The sequence below is a fragment of the Lissotriton vulgaris genome, unplaced genomic scaffold, assembly GCF_964263255.1.
Source record: "Lissotriton vulgaris unplaced genomic scaffold, aLisVul1.2 SCAFFOLD_686, whole genome shotgun sequence".
NCBI classification, from domain to species: domain Eukaryota; kingdom Metazoa; phylum Chordata; class Amphibia; order Caudata; family Salamandridae; genus Lissotriton; species Lissotriton vulgaris.
In genome coordinates, this window is record NW_028249207.1 from 470,590 (window position 1) to 490,722 (window position 20,133).

Here is a 20,133-nt window from a genome sequence, read left to right on the forward strand (position 1 = left end):
GGAGTAGACAACACCCTGGCAGACTCGCTAAGCAGACAGCGTTCACTTTGCCACGAGTGGGAGCTCGACCAGCAGACGCTCGACTCGGTGTTCTCCCGTTGGGGCAAACCTCACCTGGATCTCTTTGCGACGAAAGTGAACGCGAAATGCCAACATTACGCAAGCTGGCTTCCCCAGAAAAGGTCCCTAGGGAATGCCTTTTCGATGACATGGTGCAACGTCTTTGCTTACGCTTTTCCACCGTTTCCCCTGATCCCCAGGGTTCTGCGGAAACTGAAAGCAGAGAGTTGTACCATGATCCTGATAGCCCCAGCGTGGCCGCGCCAACACTGGTATACGGAGCTACACCTTCTATCGCTGGAACCTCCAATTCTATTCAGGACATGCCCACATCTCCTCACAATGAACCAGGGACAAGTCCAGCATCCGGATCCAACATCTCTAAAATTATCAGCTTGGCTCCTGAGTTCAGAGAGTTCCAGGATTTAGATATTCCACAGGAATGCAGGGTCGTCTTAGCCCGGGCTCGGGCTGAAAGTACTAATAAGACGTATTCCCTCAAGTGGAAAAGGTTCTGTTTGTGGTGTAGAGCTCAGAATTTGCATCCGTTCACTTCTACTCCAGCACAAATTCTGCCCTACTTGCTCCACTTAGCCAATTCTGGACTGGCACACGCTTCAATAAAGGTCCACCTGGCGGCCATCTCCAGGTTCAGACGATCTTCGTGTGGAGCTTCGTTATGGACCAACAGACTAATCAAACAGTTTCTGAAGGGATTATTCAGATCTTTCCCTCCAGTTAGAGCACCTCCACCTACATGGCAACTAAATGTGGTACTAACTCAACTAATGAAACACCCGTTTGAGCCAATCCACAGAGCAGATCTAAAATATTTGTCATGGAAGACAGCTCTATTGCTGGCGCTCACGTCGGCAAGGAGAGTGAGTGAACTGCAGGCTTTTTCTGTGCAAGACCCCTTCATCCAGTTCAAGAACGACAGGGTCATTCTACGGACTAACCCTAAGTTTATACCGAAGGTTCCGTCCTCTTTCCATCTCAACGAACCTATTGTCCTACGATCTTTCTTCCCGAATCCATCATCTGCGGCTGAAAGATCTCTTCACTCATTGGACCTCAAACGATGTCTCAAATTTTACCTTCACAGGACGGAGCAATTTCGAAAGTCCAACCAATTATTTGTTGCATTTAGCAGACCCAGGAAAGGCTTAGCTTTAACAAAACAGAGCATTTCCAGATGGATTTCAGCGGCCATCGCCTTCTGTCACCAACAGGCGGGCCACCCTCTGCCTTCAAAAGTACGAGCACACTCCACTAGAGCGGTTTCCACCTCCTTGGCGCTCTTTGCTGGGGTATCCATTGTCGACATTTGCAGAGCGGCGACATGGAAGACACCACATACGTTCACCAAGCACTACTGCTTGGACTCTGAACTTATGAAGGATGCAGCAGTGGGGCAGGCTGTCCTACGTCATCTATTTCATTAGTGGTGAGCCTTCTTCCTATCATCCCACCTTCCAGGTAATTTATCGCACATTTCTTATCAGGTTGTGAGTATCATGTAAACTGTGTAACAACTTGTGATAAGATTACTATGTCTTTACGAATGTATTATGCGAAATGTGCTCATTATTGCTTGCTATTCTGATTCAGGCATGTGAATCTATGAAAGATACCCATAATACTGGATAAGAAATGCGTTACTTACCTGTAACAGCAGTTATCCAGTATTGGTATCTTTCATAGATTCACATGCAACCCACCCGCCTCCCCTGGAAGGGCTCACCTTCTCCCTCTCAGTAGGTACTACTTAGCACTGTGCTTACGAAAATCTGAGGGACTAGGGCTCCTTCCAGGAAGGTGAGAAGGGTGATGGTAGCTGATTGGCTCCTGGCCAAAGTTTGGTCCTTTTTACATAAGGACCTAGATAGGCTACTAATGTGAGGCCACTGGCCTAGTACTAAGTATATGTCTATGTGACATTACTATTGTTATTTACCGGGGACTCCTACCCCGACGACGGGGAATGATTCAGGCATGTGAATCTATGAAAGATACCAATACTGGATAACTGCTGTTACAGGTAAGTAACGCATTTCCTCTTCATCATGTTGGTTTTGTGGGTGATCCTTCTAACCCTTAGTCCCTTTCTTCCTAAAATAACATTTGCAACAGTCATGGTGCAGGCAGACAACATGGCTGCTATGTAGAATTTCTACAAGATTGAAGGTGTGATGTACTGGATCTTGTTGAGGGAATCTGAAATATTCTTTCACTTTCTGGTAGCCATAGAATGATGATTTTAGCAGTCTGAAAAGCAGTAATCCAGACAGTCATGGTGGATATATGTATGGGTTAACCTCTGTGTGGCCACTGTGCAAATTTCTTTTGCAATCGTTTATTGCAAAGCAAAACACCTTGCTTGGGTTTAAACTGTGAAAGCAGCACTTTGAGCAATTGCAAACATACATGGTATACGGCTGCCTAGGCTCTGATTCCGAAGGAGAGACAATAGTGAGCCTCTTAAATTAACATATGTCATGTTCCTCCTCGTTGTTTATCTTAGCTTTCTAACCACTTGAAACTTGCTGTTCCATACAAGTGTGTATGGATATTAAAGAAAATCCCTTAAGGAGAAGGACGTGTTTGTAAATCTAGTTGTCCACAATTCATAACCAACTCATCCACCTCCCCTAGAACGCCAGGAACAATAATGAGGACATTTTGCCTACCGTAACAAAATGAACAGAGGTCTAGTCAGTGCTGCATTAGAGATTCTGCCTGCCTCTCTGCTTTAGTTTCTTTCCTTTTAGTTTTAAACGGATGAATTAGGGTTACGAGAAGTAACCTTTTCTTCCTTGTATGTGGTTCTATTATGTCTGCCATGGGTACTCCTGGAAAGGCCACTGAATGTGGTCTGTGTGAGAAAGATTTCACATTGTCACAGGTTTCTCTTCGTTATCATATGCAGAATGTTTTAAAAAAAAGTTGGCGTGAAGGATTTTTCTTAAATGGAAAATGAAGCAAAAACATCTGGCTCACCATATTAATTAATAGGATAGGACACATATGTATTCTGTTTGTAAACAGGAGCATTTTAGTTATAAAATAAACCTTAACAAATGAAACCAATTCCATCATTTGGTCCGATTTTAATTCGGTGCTTGCCAAGTGGTTCCCGTGTAGTTCATTTAGATCCATTGAATAAACATGTGGAAACACTTGCCTTTATGAAATCCTGCAAAAACCTTTTTAATATACGTTTCCTGATTAACTTTAATTGGCTGCAGAATGTTACTTAAAAGTTTCATTTTCTAAAAAGAAGTGTAGAAATCTCATTTAAACATGGATGATCCATATGGCTAAATTCACTTTTCTTCTAAGCAATCTTAATGTTTTAGTTAGACAAGTACTTTTCTTACTTTTAGCATATAAAAGTGAAATAAAAGGTTTGCCCTCCTGTAAAAGACCTTTTATCGTTCCTGCCTGTTGATGTGAATCATAAACGGTGATCCGGGTTATTATTTTTGATAGTGTAATATAGGATGTAGCCATGAGGTGTATTATCAAAAGTGGCCCAAAGGTGTGACAGGCATACGCGCCTGCTGTTTGTGTTACAGGGCACTTTGGTATTGCAAAAGGGGATGCAGATGTTGGATGGTCAACACACACAGTAGTTAAGGGGTAGGAGGAAAATGCCCCACTTTGATCTCTTACAATAACCTACATGCACACGTAGAAATGGGGCTTCACAAAAAAATGACCTTTTACTCTGACCAGGGAAGCCATCAATTAAGGGCATTATTGGATTTCCCATTGTCAGTTTTAATTGCTTCTCTGCACCTTTTTCCCCTGATCCCGCACTGTTTCTTTATCTGTTGTTATGTCTTCCCCTCGCTATTGCTCCACCTCCAGCGTTGGTCTGCGCGGAGGTGTGTTAGCAACCCTATGATGAAGCATGCCACAGATTTCTGTGGTTGAGGGCAGTATTAAAACACTTTTGTGTTTTTTAATCTCTAGATCACAGTGACCTTATTTGTGAAGCCCCATTTCTACGTGTGTGTGTGTGTGTGTGTGTGTGTGTGTGTGTGTGTGTGTGTGTCTGTCTGTCTGTCTGTCTGTCTGTCTCTCCCCTTTGGGCCCACACCATATAAATCCATTCACTCAGTGCACCCGCCTACAATAGCATGCAGGTTGCTATATGTACAGACAAACAATTAGTGAAAGACGGACTGGTTATTTGAAGCTGGCAGTCTGCCTTTGACTAATACCCTGCACCATGGCAGACACAAGTTTCAGCTGCACTGGGGACAGCACATTCATTGTGAACTGACCTGTAGAAGCAGGACAGTGCACCAAATTTGTACTATGGGCCCTGGTGTGTACCTATTGTTTTTTTTTTTTTAATCTCTTTATTATTGACTGCAAGTATAATCATATATATGCAATCACAACTGTCTGTTTTGATTTTTTTCCCTCTTACAGTGTATAAGTTGGATATCTTCACCCCATACATATTACAAATAGACATATTAAAGGGTAGGTTAAACGTCCTAGACATATGTTGGTCTATCATTGAATAGATGATTCAACACACTTCAAATAACAGAGATCTATTATCATCGTGAAACTTAATAAACTCCCACCCCAACAATCCCCCTCCCATCCCCACCCACTCCTGGTCGATCTGCTGTCAGTGATTTAGCTGCCTCAGAGTAGGCTGTCAGTCTGTAGAGCATGGGAGCAAATATCTCGCACCACTACGTGCAGACGGGAGCCCACCTCTAGATAGAACCCTCTAGATCGTGGATATTATTGAGACCCCGTCACCTGAGATGGGACCAAGTCGAGCCCTTCCAGTTCCAACTGACATTGTTCTGCATTCTGTCCATCACCTGTTGTTTTTTGCATTTGTCACTTCCAGTTCCAACAGCATGGCTTCCCACTCTAACGCTATGGGTTGTTTCCGGTGACCTCTCTCCTCCTCCCTCCTGAGGGCTGCTCCCTTCGCTCGTCCCCACTGCACTAGATCTGTCTGCCATTTAGTCACCATAGGAGACCTAGCGGACTTCCACCTCATCGTTATGACCCTGATCGCCAAAATGAGAGCAAGGTCCAAAAATTTTAACTTAACTTTCTGTTTCCCTGACCTTTTACGTAATCCCACCAGGCAAGGTAGGGCTTCGGCCGAAACCGGCAACTGTCACAGTATTGAGCACCTGACAAACTTCGGCCCAGTAGCCCCGCAGCCGTGGGCAAGACCACATCATGTGTAGAAAGTCCGCTTCATCCCCTTTACAACGAGGGCAGCAATGGGGGGGATCCGGGAACATACGATGTATCTTCTTGGGAGTGAGATATGATCTATGGAGCACCATTGCCTGGATACATTTGAACCTGGCATTACGCGATACTCTTTTAGGATGCTCTAGTATAAGCTGCCATGCCTTATCTGTCAGTTCAGTATCAGAGTCTTCCGTCCATTGTGTTCTAAGAGTCATAAGCGAGATTGCTGTGTGTTCCCTAACTCCGGAATATAGCCAGCACACAAGATGCCCACCTGCTCCCATATAGTACAATAAATGTACAAGTTTGTGCTGTGTAGGTTTGAGCCTTTGTGGTGCCCATGTAGTCCTAAAGTAATGTGTTACTGTGGCATGTAATAGGTGCAGTCGTGGGGGAGTACCTGTAGTCTGCATAAAGGATTTGTGATCAAGTAAGGTCTCGTCCCCGAAAAAGGCTCCTACTTCCTCTATCCCTCCAATGGCGAAGTTTATGTCGCGTGAGTCTACCCTGTGGTGTAGGGATGCCTAATAAAGAAATATTCGCCGCTAGGGAGGCACTGCTGAAGTATAAGAGAGGGAAACGGAAAGGTTTGGGTCCTATCTCTGACTGGCCTAGACCACTCTAATATACTTAACAGAAAAAATAGCCAGACAGGTTTATTTTTTTAATTTTATCACACCTAGCCAAACAATTCTAGGTGGTACGACTATTTTATTTTAGTCTTTTTGTCTTTTTTTAGAGAAAAAAAATTTCATATGTCAAAAAGAACAGTCATCAAACAATAATGAACACATACAGACATTAAAACACCAATGTACAATATACACAAAATCAATACTGTGGGTTAGAATAAACACCAAATACACACTAGTACAATGACTCCAATAATTTCATCACAAGGCACCAGTCCTTCATATTATATACAAGTAGACAGGCGGACAAAACAGTTAATTGGTACTGCCTGCCTGTCTTACTGAGCCAGAGACTAGATTGATACTTCTGGGGTTGCACTACAAGGGATGAAAAGTGTACTAATATTAATATTTAATAACCCTAGCGGCACCCCTCTTCTCTTTCCCAGGCTCGGGGTCAACGCGTTTCGAACCACAGTGTAGTTTTACGGGTTCTCCCCAGGACCTGGACTGGAGGTAGCCAAAACTGTGTGTTGCATCATAGACCACTGCTGTAAGGAATTGCCACTCGGGTATGAGGATTCTTCAAGAATTGACGAGGTAGCGAGCTGAGGGGAGGGGCGCCGGACGTTCTTCGGTCCGGGACTCTTTTGGTGCTTGCCTTTCAATTCAGCTACTTCATTCTTTGCTTACTTGCTAGTGACGCTCGCTCAGCGTCTGACGTGTCAAGTATAAGAGAGGGCCTTCCTCCAGCATAACAAGGCCGTACGTAGTAATGGGGAGCAGTCCGGGGGTATCCGGGCCTTGGGCAGTCGCATGGAGTGGAGCTCTCCTCGGTCAAATCGTTCTCTTGTGAAGTCGATCTCGTGGAGGTTCCTGCCCGCAGCCCAGTAAGAAAGCCACTGGAGTTGGCTAGCATAGTAGTAGCCCCGGAAATCAGGAACCCCAAAGCCACCCGACCTAGTCCCCAATTGGAGTTTACGAAGGCTAATCAGTCTCCGACCGGTACCCCAGATAAGGTTGTTCAGGATAGTATTCAGTGTATTAAAAATATTTTAGGGAAGAATCACTGGTAAATTCACAAAATAATATAAAAGGGGAGGAAGCACAATCATTTTGGAAATAGCCATTCTGCCCGTAACTGACCGGGGTGGGGAGGTCCAGAACCCTACGCTGCTGCGAAGCCGTGTTATAGCGCATTTGATATTGCCATCTTATTTGGTCTTCTGGTGACCTATACACTTGTATACCCAGATATTTAAAAGTGGTCTGGGCCACCGGAATCGGATATGTACCAAATCATATATGGGAAGAATGTGGGGCCTCTCTGAAGAAAAAAACAACTGACTTTTCCGGGTTAATCGCTAGGCCTGACGAGCTCGAACCTCTCAAAAATGGCAAACATCAAAGTGTGATCAAGTCACGCAGGTACAACAAAATGTCGTCCGCATAGACAGATATCAAGTGTTGCGTCCCGTCTATAGGGATGCCCTCGCGGTCTGCTCTGCTTCGCTGGGCCGGAGCCAGGGGTTTAAGGGCCTGGACGAATAAAATCGGGGACAGGGAGCACCCCTGTCGTGTACCTCTATGTACTTTGTAACAGTCCGAGATGTGTCGGCCCGTACGCACCCTAGTTGTGGGATTAGTATATAATAAACAAACCTATTTAAGAAGGTATCTGGGAAGCCGAAGCATTTCAGAGACTCGAACATAAATGCCCAGGATAAAGAATCAAATGCTTGTTTCAGAACAAGTGCTATACATCCCGCCCGGGGAAACTCCCTTGGAGTGGCCGTCATTAGAGCATGCAGTCTACGCGTATTCAGCGATGTGCTACGCCCGGGGAGGAAACTACATTGATCTTGATGTATGAGTGTGGGAAAGTGGGATTGTATACGATTGGCCAGAGCCTTACTAAGGATCTTATATTCGGTGGAGAGCAAGGAGAGCGGTGTATAATTAGCCATGTCTAGCTGGTCTCGGCCAGGCTTAGGTATAGATGTAACCAGTGCCTGCTTAGTGGATTCCGGCAAGTGACCCTCTTCAAATGCGACTCTATATACCATCTCCAGTACTGGCACTAGGATATCCGAGTAGGTCAGATAAACCTCCACAGGGAGTCCGTCCATGCCAGGCATTCTGTTACGATTGAGGCTCTTGATCGCTGCACGTATCTCGTGCTGGGTAATAGGGCCATCGATGGCCTTCTGTGTATCGGCCGGTAGAACCGGGAAGGGAAGATCTTGCAAGAATTCTGCAATCTGTACATAGTCCTCCGGGCCGGAGGGCGCATAGAGTGTTCAAAGATGATCGTGGAACACCGCGTTAATCTACACTTGTGTATGGACCAGGGTGCCTGTCTGGGTGTAGATCTGGTTACGGTCGGTGGGTCTGGTTGGTCTTGTACTAGTTGAGCAAGTAGTGTACCTGACTTATCAGCTTCGGTGAGTTGTCGGCGTAGGTATGCCTTATAATCTATTTTCCGCAACGTTTCTAACAACTCCGCGTAATCAATATAAGCTACTCGCAACTCTCCGCTCCTCTCAGGGTCGAGAGCCGCCTCCCGTTCAAGTACCTTCAATCGGTTCTCTACCTCACAAAGTTTCCTATGTACCTCTTGTCTGGCCCCCACTAATTACCCTATCGCCGCCCCTCTGACTACTACCTTCATGGCGTCCCATTCAATCAGGTTCGAGGAGGCGGACTTCCAGTTTTCCCTGAAATAATCAGTGATGGTGTTAGACAGTGATGTGCGAAAGGGGGTGTCTTCTAGAAGAAGCGGGTTGAGTCTCCAGGTGGGTACCGGGGCTGGTACTCTACCCCAGAGGAGCGTGAGTGTCAGGGGCCTATGGTCAGAAAAGGTCTTGGCTAAGTATTCCGATCTCCCTACTCTAGTGACTATAGATCTAGAACACAGGAACCGATCAATCCTAGTTTGAAGGTTGTGCAAGGGGGAATAAAAAGAATATTCCTTGTGAGTAGGGTACAGACCTCGCCATGTATCCGACAATGTCCAACCATCCACCCAGGAAGCAAAAAGGTCGGTCAACTTGGTCGCCAGGAGGCCTGAAGAGGAGGGTGTGATCTGTCCAGGCCTAAATCTAAAACTGCATTCCTATCCCCCCGGGCACCCAGGGCATCCCAACCCACTCCGTCAGTGCCATACCTAATTTGTGTAAACACCTGTCTTGTTCGTAGTTTGGAGCATATATGCTTCCTAAGACTATCAAATTCACATCCAGAGTGCCCTTCACCAAAATGTATCTTCCCTGGTCATCCAACCAGCGTTCAAGCTCTGCAAATGGTGTCCCGTGACCGACCCAAATAGTCGCTCCCCTAGGGGCGGTCTTGTGATCCCCAGCCTCCATATGCAATTCAGCTCCCGGCTTCAGCTCACAGGGCTCCGCAGTAGGCCCCACGCTGCTACAGCCGCTTAGGATCTGTTGTGGGTCCAGCCAGGTAGGCACAGGAGCGCCAGCACCATGTCCCACTCTTTTGATCAGGGTCAGGCACCCGTAGGCTCCCGTCAGCAGGATGACTTCCCCGGGAGGCTCCGGAGCTCTATCAGCAGTCGACCGCCGTCAGGGCCGGCTAGCCTCGCCCCCGTATCAATTGATCATAACACTCCTATGTGCATGATGAGCACACCATACCGTGATAAGTGAAAGTCTCCCGGAATCTGTAGGGCTCAATACATTTACAAGTTTCTTATCTGTAAGGATTCGAATAATGTATCTTTTATTGTTATCATGGTAGAAACGGGTCTAGATAAAAATGATGTCCTATTTTTTGTTGTTGTTGTTTGTTTTAAAGAATGTTCCAAGGAAATTTTACAATGTGCCCTTCCTTTTTTAGATGTAACCTAGCCAGTGTGATGTTGCAACTCCTAGCCATACGAATTCCAAATATACTCAAGTTTGACTTCATGTCCAAACCATCTCCAGGTGAGCTTATGCGCGAATGAAAGGATAGAGGGTATGAAGGTGTGTGTTTATAATGGTGCTTCATGTGAGGTTTGATTGGATCTAAAAATGTTATTGAACATGGATTATTGTGTAGCTTTATTCTTTAAGATATGCAGTGGGGTTATATCACTACCTAAAAAAAGGGTCTGGTTATGATGTGTATCCAAGTTTCATAGTATCCTAGAGCTGTTGTATCTGAGCATAGACATGTTCCTGAGCTATATATGTGTGTGTACACTAGCGCATTCTTGACTGCATGCTAAAATCTGTACCTAGTCCTGAACACTGCTTTGCAAACAACATGTAGTCGTTGAACTACATATATCTATCTACCTATGCCTGTATCTGTTTCCCTGCATCTTCATTCATTTTCATAAATGCTTGAATATCTACATCTATGTGCAGGATTCCAGAACACTTGTAAATTGATATTTTTCTAAAATATTCTTACAAAATAAAGCATTTTCAAACTAATTTCAATTCTAACGGGCTTTCATATGAATCAAAATCTTTTCTCCCGTTTTACTTTCCTAGCCAAAAGATCAGTTTACACTCTAGATGTGAAAAGAGCCCTTCCGCAATAACTTATCAGAACCAAAGTTATTAGAAAAACAAAGCAGCTGTTTAAATAGGCTGCTATTAACACATGCCTAGCACTAGTCAAACAATATTGATAACCTCATCTATCACCTTATGTTACCAAAAGGCCACCAGTCTCTTTTGGAATTGGTCTAGCAGCTGTTCAATTTGAGGTGAACAGTATCAAGTTGCTTTGCTTAGTAGTGATCAAATAATGACATTTTTGGGGAAGACACATGTTCATCAGTTCATATGTTTGCTGCCTTAACGCAGATATGCAAGTGGTTAGACCTCTCTGCAGGATCTTTTTAATTTGCTGTTTACTATCTTTATACATTTCACCTATTTTACCAGTCCTCCTGTCTTCCCTACTCCCATGTGCTACTGATGAGCATGTCTAATTTTTAGTGACTGTTAGTGAAGATCACATGATAATGACGGAATAGGTACTTACTCTTCATCCTAGTTATCCATTATGAGGGTATACATTAAATTAATTAGACTATGTACACATTTCCACTAATGGAGGCACAATTCACTGAGTATGTTCAGTGGATGGTCAGATTTATTGCACTTGTAGACGCAGCAGCATGGTTTATGTTTCAATAATATGGAAAGACTCTGTTGTTAGCCGGGCGCCGCCAACACTTCTCAGAAGTACCTGCAAAAAAGTGTTCTCCAATAAAGAATCGCACTTTGTGTTGTTTTTTTTCTTTTAAATGAATCACACTATGAAAGCTGCTTTACGGATTCTATTTTTAATTTTGCAAAAACGTCTTATTTAGACCCAAAATAAGTATTTTGACTAATCGTTGTGACAGATGCCATTCGAGCAGCCATTGAACAGTTGAGCCTGTTAGGTGCTGTGGAACAGAAGGAGGATCAAATCCTTCTCACCTCTTTGGGAAGAAAGATGGCAGCGTTCCCCTTGGATCCAAGATTCTCAAAGGTAATGGTTTTATTGAGCAAGTCTTGAAGTTGTTACTACTGCAGACATATGACTGTAATAATGCCTTGTCACTCCATTTGTTTCAATGGCCTATGGAGAGAGTTCTTCTTCACAGTACTTCTTCGCTGTCATGTTGCTTTCTGTGCACTCTCTGCATTCTCTATAAAGTGTTAGTGCTTCTAGGACATCGTGGCCACTGAGAGTGTAAGGGAACATGAAGAGAGGAACAAGAGGAAAGGTGACTGGTGCAGTGGGAGGTATGGGGACAATGAATGGGTTGAAGCATGACCGATGAGAGACATAAAAGGAGGACAAATAACAGTGGGTAAAGCTGCAAAGTTTAAAAAACATGAAAGCACAGCGGGTGGATGAGACTGGAAAGAGTCTGTCAAGGGGCAAGGAAGAAGTTGGGTGGGTCTGAGCAAGTCTGGTTACAAAAAGGGGGCAGAGTGAGGTATAACTGAGGAGGCATCGCAAGATAAGCCTCGTGGCATGGTTGAGAGATTCGATCCATCCAACTCTTGATTGGGGTGGGTTGGGTGTGAAAGGGCAGAGAAGATATACCATGTATTTGACCACAAGAAAACTATAGAGGAGTTTGGATGGTATTTTTGGGAGCAGGAGGTTTGAAACTAAAATATAGTATGGCCACTGTGAACCTTTTTCACATTCACTCCAAATGTGTTGCATTGAATACCCCTGAAAAAGAAGCACAAACTTGTTTGAAATATTTGTGAATGTCTTAAATAATTTTTTTCCAGATGTGCAACAAATTGTGGTAGTCATTCATACTTGCTGACCCAGTAATCCATAGACTGTAACTGTGTGTTCGTGGGATGTGTGCTGTAGATACATATGCTTTGTATACTCCTGCCATCTAGTGTTCGTTCCGGATGTTTGTAATGTGTTTTTCTTCTAAGAAGTATTTCCAGTCACAAGGTAAGGTGCCTTCTCCTTTCGGTGATAGTGTGCATGGGCATCGACTCAATTGTTAGATTGTTTTTTTCCACCATCGGGTTCTGACGTGTATTGCTGCGCTCCGTTTCGAAAACCGTTCTTCGGGTTCCCCTCTGTACACAATCCACTTTACCCTCGACGGTATTGTTTCCGTACATGTTTTGCCGTTGTCTGCGTATTGAATCGCTCCACAAACTCTCCATTTTCGCTCGAAAACCTCATGGGCGGCCGTCGTGCCTTGCCACGTTGGGCCTGCCTTCTGCCGATGAACAGACTACATTCCAAATCTGTCCTTGGCACCAATTCTGTCCTTGGTGCCACGCCAAGTACCCTCGCACCGACCTACATCAGGTTTGTAATTTGTGCCTCTCTCAGGAGCACCAGGAGGAAGACTGCAGTGCTTGTAAGTCGTTTTGGTCCAAGAAGACTCTACGCAATGGTCGGGCTCTACGACAAGAGCTGCAGCACCAAAGCATCCAACACACTCCGCATATCTTCCTGAAAGAATCCAACCAAGAAGAGATCGAAGCTTCTGCGGAAGAAGAAGAGGTCCTCTTTGTTCCAGAGTCCAATTGGAAGCTACAGATAGAGCTGGAGTCCGAAGATGTGCCTCGAGGACAGGGTGCCCCTGCCCCCTTAATCCTCTTCCAAAACTCATAAGGCTACGCCATCACCTCTGCCTTCTGGCCACGGTCAGCACAGAGACAATGTTTCCGACGCCCCACCTCTCAGCTTGGCACCGAAATAAACCGTCAAGCCTTCCAACTTGGGACCGAGTCGGCTGAAATTAGCTTCGGATCTGAAATCATCAGGCTCCAAAGACCAATCTGGTTCAGAGCCAAAACCACGTAGGCGAAAACGGCGATCTGATAATCGACCAAAGTCCGAAAACACGAGCTCGTTTCCGCCGAACGTGGTGAAGATTGCAGAATATGGAATAAACGGACGTTTGGGTGCATACCGCTTGGAATATTTGGAGATCAGGACAGTTTTACATAAGCCCTCCTCTAAACATTGGATAACTCGCCAATAAAGCTACAATGACAAGGATCACAGAATAAACACTGAATCGTGGAGGATTGCCTATTTACACGCAAGAACGTGGAATTAAATATTCCACTCTAGCCCTGAGGAAGCTCCTGTGCCTGAAACGCGTTGGCTGTGTGTCTATTTTGACAAAAGTGATATCCCCGGGCAGAAAAGGACCCATTGTTTAATATTCTTATATTTAATATCTGCCGATTACATCATGATTGGATAAATAATATGGAATAGTTACCAAATTCAAAACTATGCTAATAACCCCATTAGGATACAAACTCTTTAAATAAGACACTTTAAAATGGCCGCTGCTTTAACTACAGTTTACGAGATACTGTGGGATACTGCTCACGAGGCTGGAACACAGACAGAGAATAAGCGGGCCGTCTTTAAACCAAAATTATGTCGAATTAAGGATTATTAGAAACATATGTAATCCGTTCTTTGATATAACTCCTGTATCTACATGTTTTTCATTAGAGATGGTAAACAAAATCTCGACGTGTAAATTACGAAATTAATATATAATGTCGTAGGTATATGCATTTTAGACAGATATAATTAGACTTTACAACGAACTAATGGTTACATACTCGATTCGGCCAGACTATATACTTTCATCTGATGTTTTTAATACACGTTAAGATGGCCGCCACTCAGACCGCTAACTCAGCATTCATGTGGACTAAGGTCACATGTTCTCCCACCCAATCAGTGATGAGCAGAAACACGGAAGTATCAAGATTTAACTACGCGGCGTGCAGATAGACTTGTACTCGAGCGGACACGCTGCTCATGAACTGGGGACTCCTAAAGGATACTTGGACTGGCGAAAGGTAGGCGATTAAGGACTCAAAGGGGCATTCTACCCTGGGCATAGTAGAAACGTTAACTTTTCAATTTTAACCGCAAAACAATAATTTCACACTTATAACTGCGATCTAAGACTGGGAACTTGGGACTCTATATTTGAATGACGCGTAATGTTCTATTATTAACAAAGAACATTGAGATATAAGAGCACGGTAATTTATAAATAAAATATAATACATGAGGTAGACTGCTCTGGAATATGCCTAGAGACTACTCTAGTATTCAGATTTGGTTACGTTAAAAACAAATAGGTTATAATTGTACGGATTCTTTCTAAGAGTGAATAGCACTCCTATATCACTGCGACTCTAAACAATCGACATGCATCTGTGCACACTATAAGACCCTTTGACTTTATTTTGAGATATTATAATATTGATATCCTTTCAGCCACCTTGACGATACTGGAGCCATAACTAAACAAATAATTTACAAGGAGTAAATACAACGGATGACCCCTGTAGAACCCATATGCGGGTTGGAATTATCACCGCATTATACGTAAGTGATTTAGCCATATCACTCACTAAGTGAATTTAAATAAGGACAATAAGAGTTGCTTATGTACACTTTCCATTGTTATCCCTTACAGTAACGAAAAAACAGATCTGGAAATAGGTATTTCACGACTTTTGAACACTTGCAACAACTTTACTCGCGCACAAACTGCCTTTTTAAATCTAGCGAATCACCACCCCTTATTTTGGATTTTGTGTAGGGTGTCAAATACTAGTTGGTATTTTCCTAGAAATCACTACTACTTCACGTCCAAATAGGATTAATAAGTGGCACTTGGTCTCTCCATCTCATAACAGGTTCATAGACCTTCTGAAATTAACAGAGGTACATTCTGTGTTATATGTATACTATTTTATGAGACACTTTGTTGAAACTCATGATTTTTCACCAGTGTTCCTACTGTTTACCACAATATCGTATCGTATCACGGTGTGGGCAACTTCTTTTTAACAAAGGAAGTGATGATGTGTTATGTTTTTTGTTTTCCATTATCGAATAGTAGTACATATACATATGGCGATATGTTTTTTTCTCTTTTTTCAAACTGTACAGCCTTGAAAAAGTCGTGGGTTACATTCCCATATACGACGAAACACGTGTCGGCTGTATGAGAGTTTCCAGTGAACGGGAATAAATTTGAAACTGAATTACAAGCACAAGAACTCATCTTTACTATATTGGGACAATTGGTGGAAACACTGGCATATATAGCATTATTGTAATTTACGTGTGCTAAGGAGCATTGCAGTTTGAAGGCAGTAGCCGTTTTTATGGGGGGATAAAAGTGGTTCCTTCCACCTTTTAGCACCGTTGAATAGTTCATCAGAAAACATATTGTGACACCTACTAAGTGGCGCCAAGTAGACCTATATTAAACCACTATCAGTCCATTTAATGGTGAAGAGGGTGAGCTACCTAGGAGTGGGCCCAGAGGAGGATGGTTCCCGAAAAAGGTGGTGTGATGGTAGCCCCTAGGTTCCTTAGGTGGGCTAAGTGGCTGACCCTGAGGAGATGTGAGTGGGGGTGGTGGACTCCCTAGATTCTAGAAAGGGGGTTAGTAGTGGACCCTGAGGTGTCAGGTTAGGATAGGTGACTGCCCAAGGAGAGTAAAGAATAACACCCTCGAGTAGTGTTATTTTGGTGTTTGGCTGAGTGATCCTGTGAGGTCAGAACTCAGGATGTGGGGCGCGGGAGCAGTAAACCACGTCTATTAGGAATTACGCTCTGATCTGTCAGAAGGACAGGGTGCCGAAGTTCTGTCTTAGCAGACTCCTGCTTGGTGCACTTTAAGTGTACTGCCTTTGTGTTAATCCCTGGGGACCCTTGAGGTGACTTAGCTGGTTGGTGCAGCCCCCAGCAAGGTGCAGAAGGCAGGTTGGCCTTCAGTGACACAACCAGGCCAGATGGCGCCTATCTTAAATAGCTTCTCTGCTAGGAGCTACCACGTGTTGAGTGGGCACTACTTTCTTTAGGTAAGACTGTATTCCCGAAAGGGTGGTGACCGCTATAGACCCTAGCGTTAGCGCTGTGGGTGAGCGTCAAAGGCGTCTGCATCGCCAGTATGTAGAGACCCGGAAGAGAAGGTATTGGGTTGAGTAATCTCCAGAGGGAGGCCAGCCAGATAGGTGTAGCGTGGGTTTGGGGTCAGGGACAGACCGGAGACTTTTCTTGGGTAAACTGGGTTTTATTTTTAACAAGGCACTTCTGCTGCGAGAGGTCAGTCTTTCCCTGGCGAATCCGGATTGGTCCGTGGCTGCGGTGGGTTTAGCCGGTTCTGGTGTGGGGAACCCTTGCTGGCCGTAGGCAGGTCTTCGGGAGTCTTCTCCTCACCTCCCGTCATCCAGCCAAAAGAGAACCAACAAGAGAGACCGCCGTTAGTTCAATGTATTAACACTGATTGCCCTTTTGGGGGGAGACCGGAGTGCAGGGGACACCGCTGAAAAGTGCTCTACAGGCTATCTACAGTGATGGGGCAGCGTGAGGGAAGTGTGAAGGGAAAGGGAAGGGAAGGGAGGGTAGGAACGTAGGGGGGAAGGGACACAGGAATGGAACGCGGGTACGGGGAAGAATATATACACAATCTACACAAGAGGGCAACCTCTCCTTCCCACCCAGGCCGACAAACGCCGCCGTACCTGCTGAAGCCACACTCCTCCATCGGGAGTGTGGCACGGCGCTTCGCGGGGACGTTGGCCTCCTGGCTGTATCTCACCGTCTTCTCCTTCACTCCTCCGCTCATGGGACTCCTCGCCTCTTCTCACGTTATCCGAACTCCGTCCTCCACTCTCCCCTCTCCGACTGCCTTCTTCCTCCGGGGTGACGTTGCACGATGAGTAGAGGATTTCCTGGCTCTTGACCATTTCGGACTCGGGGACGTCATCAGGGGGCGTGGTCTCGTCTTCGTCAGAGAACGCCCAATTAAAGGCACCTTCCTCCTTTTCAGCAGTGTCGACGTCGCTCTGCCAGGGCTCCCAGTCTCTCTGGAGGGAAGGAAGGGATGCAGCGTCAGCGACCCACCAGTCATCAGGGGTCGGCTCCCTCCCCACCTCGCTACAATAGGGTTTAGAGCTTTCTAGTGTAAATGCATCAGTGTTGAGGCGCACTGGACCTTTAGCAGAGAATGTGTGGTGGGCTTAGTCCGCACGATGAACTCCATCCACTCCGGATCACCGACCGACCCCTGCCCTCACCACGTCTTCAACAAGGCCGACGCTGTCATCGCACCCCACCTGCGAGACATCATCAACTCATCCTTCGACACCGCCACCTTCCCTGAGAGCTGGAAGCACGCCGAACTCAACGCTCTACTCAAGAAACCAACAGCGGACCCCACCGAACTCAAAAACTACCGCCCCATCTCGCTCCTCCCGTTTCCAGCCAAAGTCATCGAGAAGACCGTCAACAAGCAGATGGCCGCCTTCCTCGAGACGAACGGATCCCTCGACCCCTCACAGTCCGGCTTCCGAGCCAATCACAGCACCGAGACCGCCCTCATCGCCGCCACCGATGACATCCGAGCCCTGATGGACAACGGAGAAACAGCGGCCCTCATCCTCCTAGACCTCTCCGCGGCATTCGACACTGTCTGCCACCGCACCCTAGTACAGCGCCTCAGCAACGTCGGAATCCAGGACAAGGCGCTGGAATGGATCATCTCCTTCCTCGACGGAAGAACACAGAGAGTCCGCCTACCACCGTCAAGTCAGAGGCCTCCGAAGTCATCTGCGGCGTCCCTCAAGGATCCTCTCTGAGCCCCACCCTCTTCAACGTCTACATGAGCCCCCTCGCGGCCATCGCACGCCAACACAACCTCAGCATAATCTCCTACGCCGACGACACCCAGCTGATCCTCTCCCTGACCAACGACCCCGCCACCGCCAGAGCCAACCTGCACGAAGGGATGAAAGAGGTAGCCGAGTGGATGACGACCAGCCGCCTGAAACTGAACTCTGACAAGACGGAGGTCCTCATCCTGGGCTCTTCACCCTCCGCCTGGGACGACTCCTGGTGGCCTCCCGCCCTGGGCACCGCACCCAAACCGACAGACCATGCATGCAACCTGGGCTTCATCCTGGACTCCTCCCTCTCCATGACCAGGCAAGTCAACAACGTCTCCTCGGCGTGCTTCAACATCCTATGCATGCTACGGAAGATCTTCTGGTGGATCCCCACCGAGACCAGGAAGACCGTCACCCAGGCCCTCGTCACTAGCCGACTGGACTACGGCAACGCCCTCTACGCCGGTACCACCGCCAAGCTCCAGAAGAGACTCCAGCGGATCCAGAACGCCTCAGCCAGACTCATCCTCGACATCCCACGAACCAGCCACATCTCCGGACATCTGAGAGACCTCCACTGGCTCCCCGTCAACAAAAGGATCACCTTCCGCCTCCTCACCCACGCACACAAAGCCCTACACGACCAAGGCCCGAGCTACCTCAACAGCCGGATCAACTTCTACGCTCCCAAACGCCACCTCCGATCAGCCAACCACGCCCTCGCCGCCGTCCCCCGCATCCGAAGAGCGACTACAGGAGGAAGGTCCTTCTCCTATCTGGCCGCCAAGACCTGGAACTCCCTCCCGACCGACCTGCGCCTGACCCAAGACCACCTCGCCTTCAGGAAGAAGCTGAAGACCTGGCTGTTCGAGCAGTAGCGGCACCCTCCCTCCCCCAAGCGCCTTGAGACCCTACGGGTATGTAGCGCGCTCTATAAATGTCTTTGATTGATTGATTGATTAGTGTTGCATGAACCAGGTAAAGAGTAGGCCTAGTTCTGCTCCGTCCATATAGGACTTTAGTGTCCTAAATGCATCCAGCCTAGAACCAGCAGGCTTCATAGTGGAGTCTGGGTTCCCTGTTGGGAAAGTTGGCCTCATGGTTGGGTGAGGTATGTGGTCCTGGCGGCCGACTGCCAACATAAGGTGTCTGGGTAGTGGACAGCTGGCAAGAAAGGTATCTGGTCAGACCGCCACGTCATTTATCACTGACTAGGCAGAGAATACCCATGCATAGTGGTTAATTATTCCCCGTAAGGCAGTGGGTTCTGCCCATCAAATGTTCTTGGATGTTTTGCTTTTTGACTACCTGGTATGTGACCTTTTTCCTGTGGGTGAGCCCCAACAGTGGTGACTCGCCCACTGTAAAGTCACGGTAAATGAACTGCGCAGGTTTACTGCCAGTTTCCGCCTTTCAAGACAAGGCCGCTGTGACACAGCATAGGAAAGGAGCACTTGGCTGTTTACATGTGAAAACAGACAATAATATTAAAAAATGCAATATTCGAGCTCTACCACCTAAGTAAGAGACACATTTATTATATTCTAAACCAGTTATGTGGTATAAAAGACCCTTGCATTTTCAGGTTGTTGTTCTGGAATTAGACTTTATATCTAAACCTTCAGATTTAATATGTTTCCTTTTTCCTTTCTTTTCAGACTATATTACTTTCTCCAAAGTTTCACTGCACGGAGGAGGTCCTGACTATAGTCTCCTTGCTGTCCGTCGACAATGTTCTGCACAACCCCCCTTCCCGACGTGATGATGTACAAGCAGTCAGGAAGAAGTTTATCTCCAGCGAGGGAGATCACATCACTCTGCTTAACATATACAGAGCTTTCAAAACTCTTGGCAAAAATAAGGTATATAAATATATATATATATAGTATGCTTGCTCCTACCATTACCTGGGTCATTTACTCTTGTTCCTCAAGTGAAATATGTTTATCCTTTAGACATTAATTGCAGCACGTCTGTCTTGCTCCCCAGAATAATCTGATTATTTGTCTTCTCTTTGTAGCAGATTTATCCTTGTA

At 46.0% G+C, this 20,133-nt stretch overlaps 1 protein-coding gene across 1 annotated transcript in view; it reads left to right on the top strand.

The window, feature by feature from the left end:
• DHX33 (DEAH-box helicase 33) overlaps window positions 1-20,133 on the top strand; it is a 153,267-nt gene that overhangs the window by 105,630 nt on the left and 27,504 nt on the right. Inside the window, exons 8-10 of the mRNA XM_086950277.1 lie at window positions 9,792-9,880; window positions 11,302-11,429; window positions 19,756-19,959. Coding sequence (XP_086806403.1) covers window positions 9,792-9,880; window positions 11,302-11,429; window positions 19,756-19,959 — 421 coding nt within the window. The remainder of the gene's footprint in view (window positions 1-9,791; window positions 9,881-11,301; window positions 11,430-19,755; window positions 19,960-20,133) is intronic.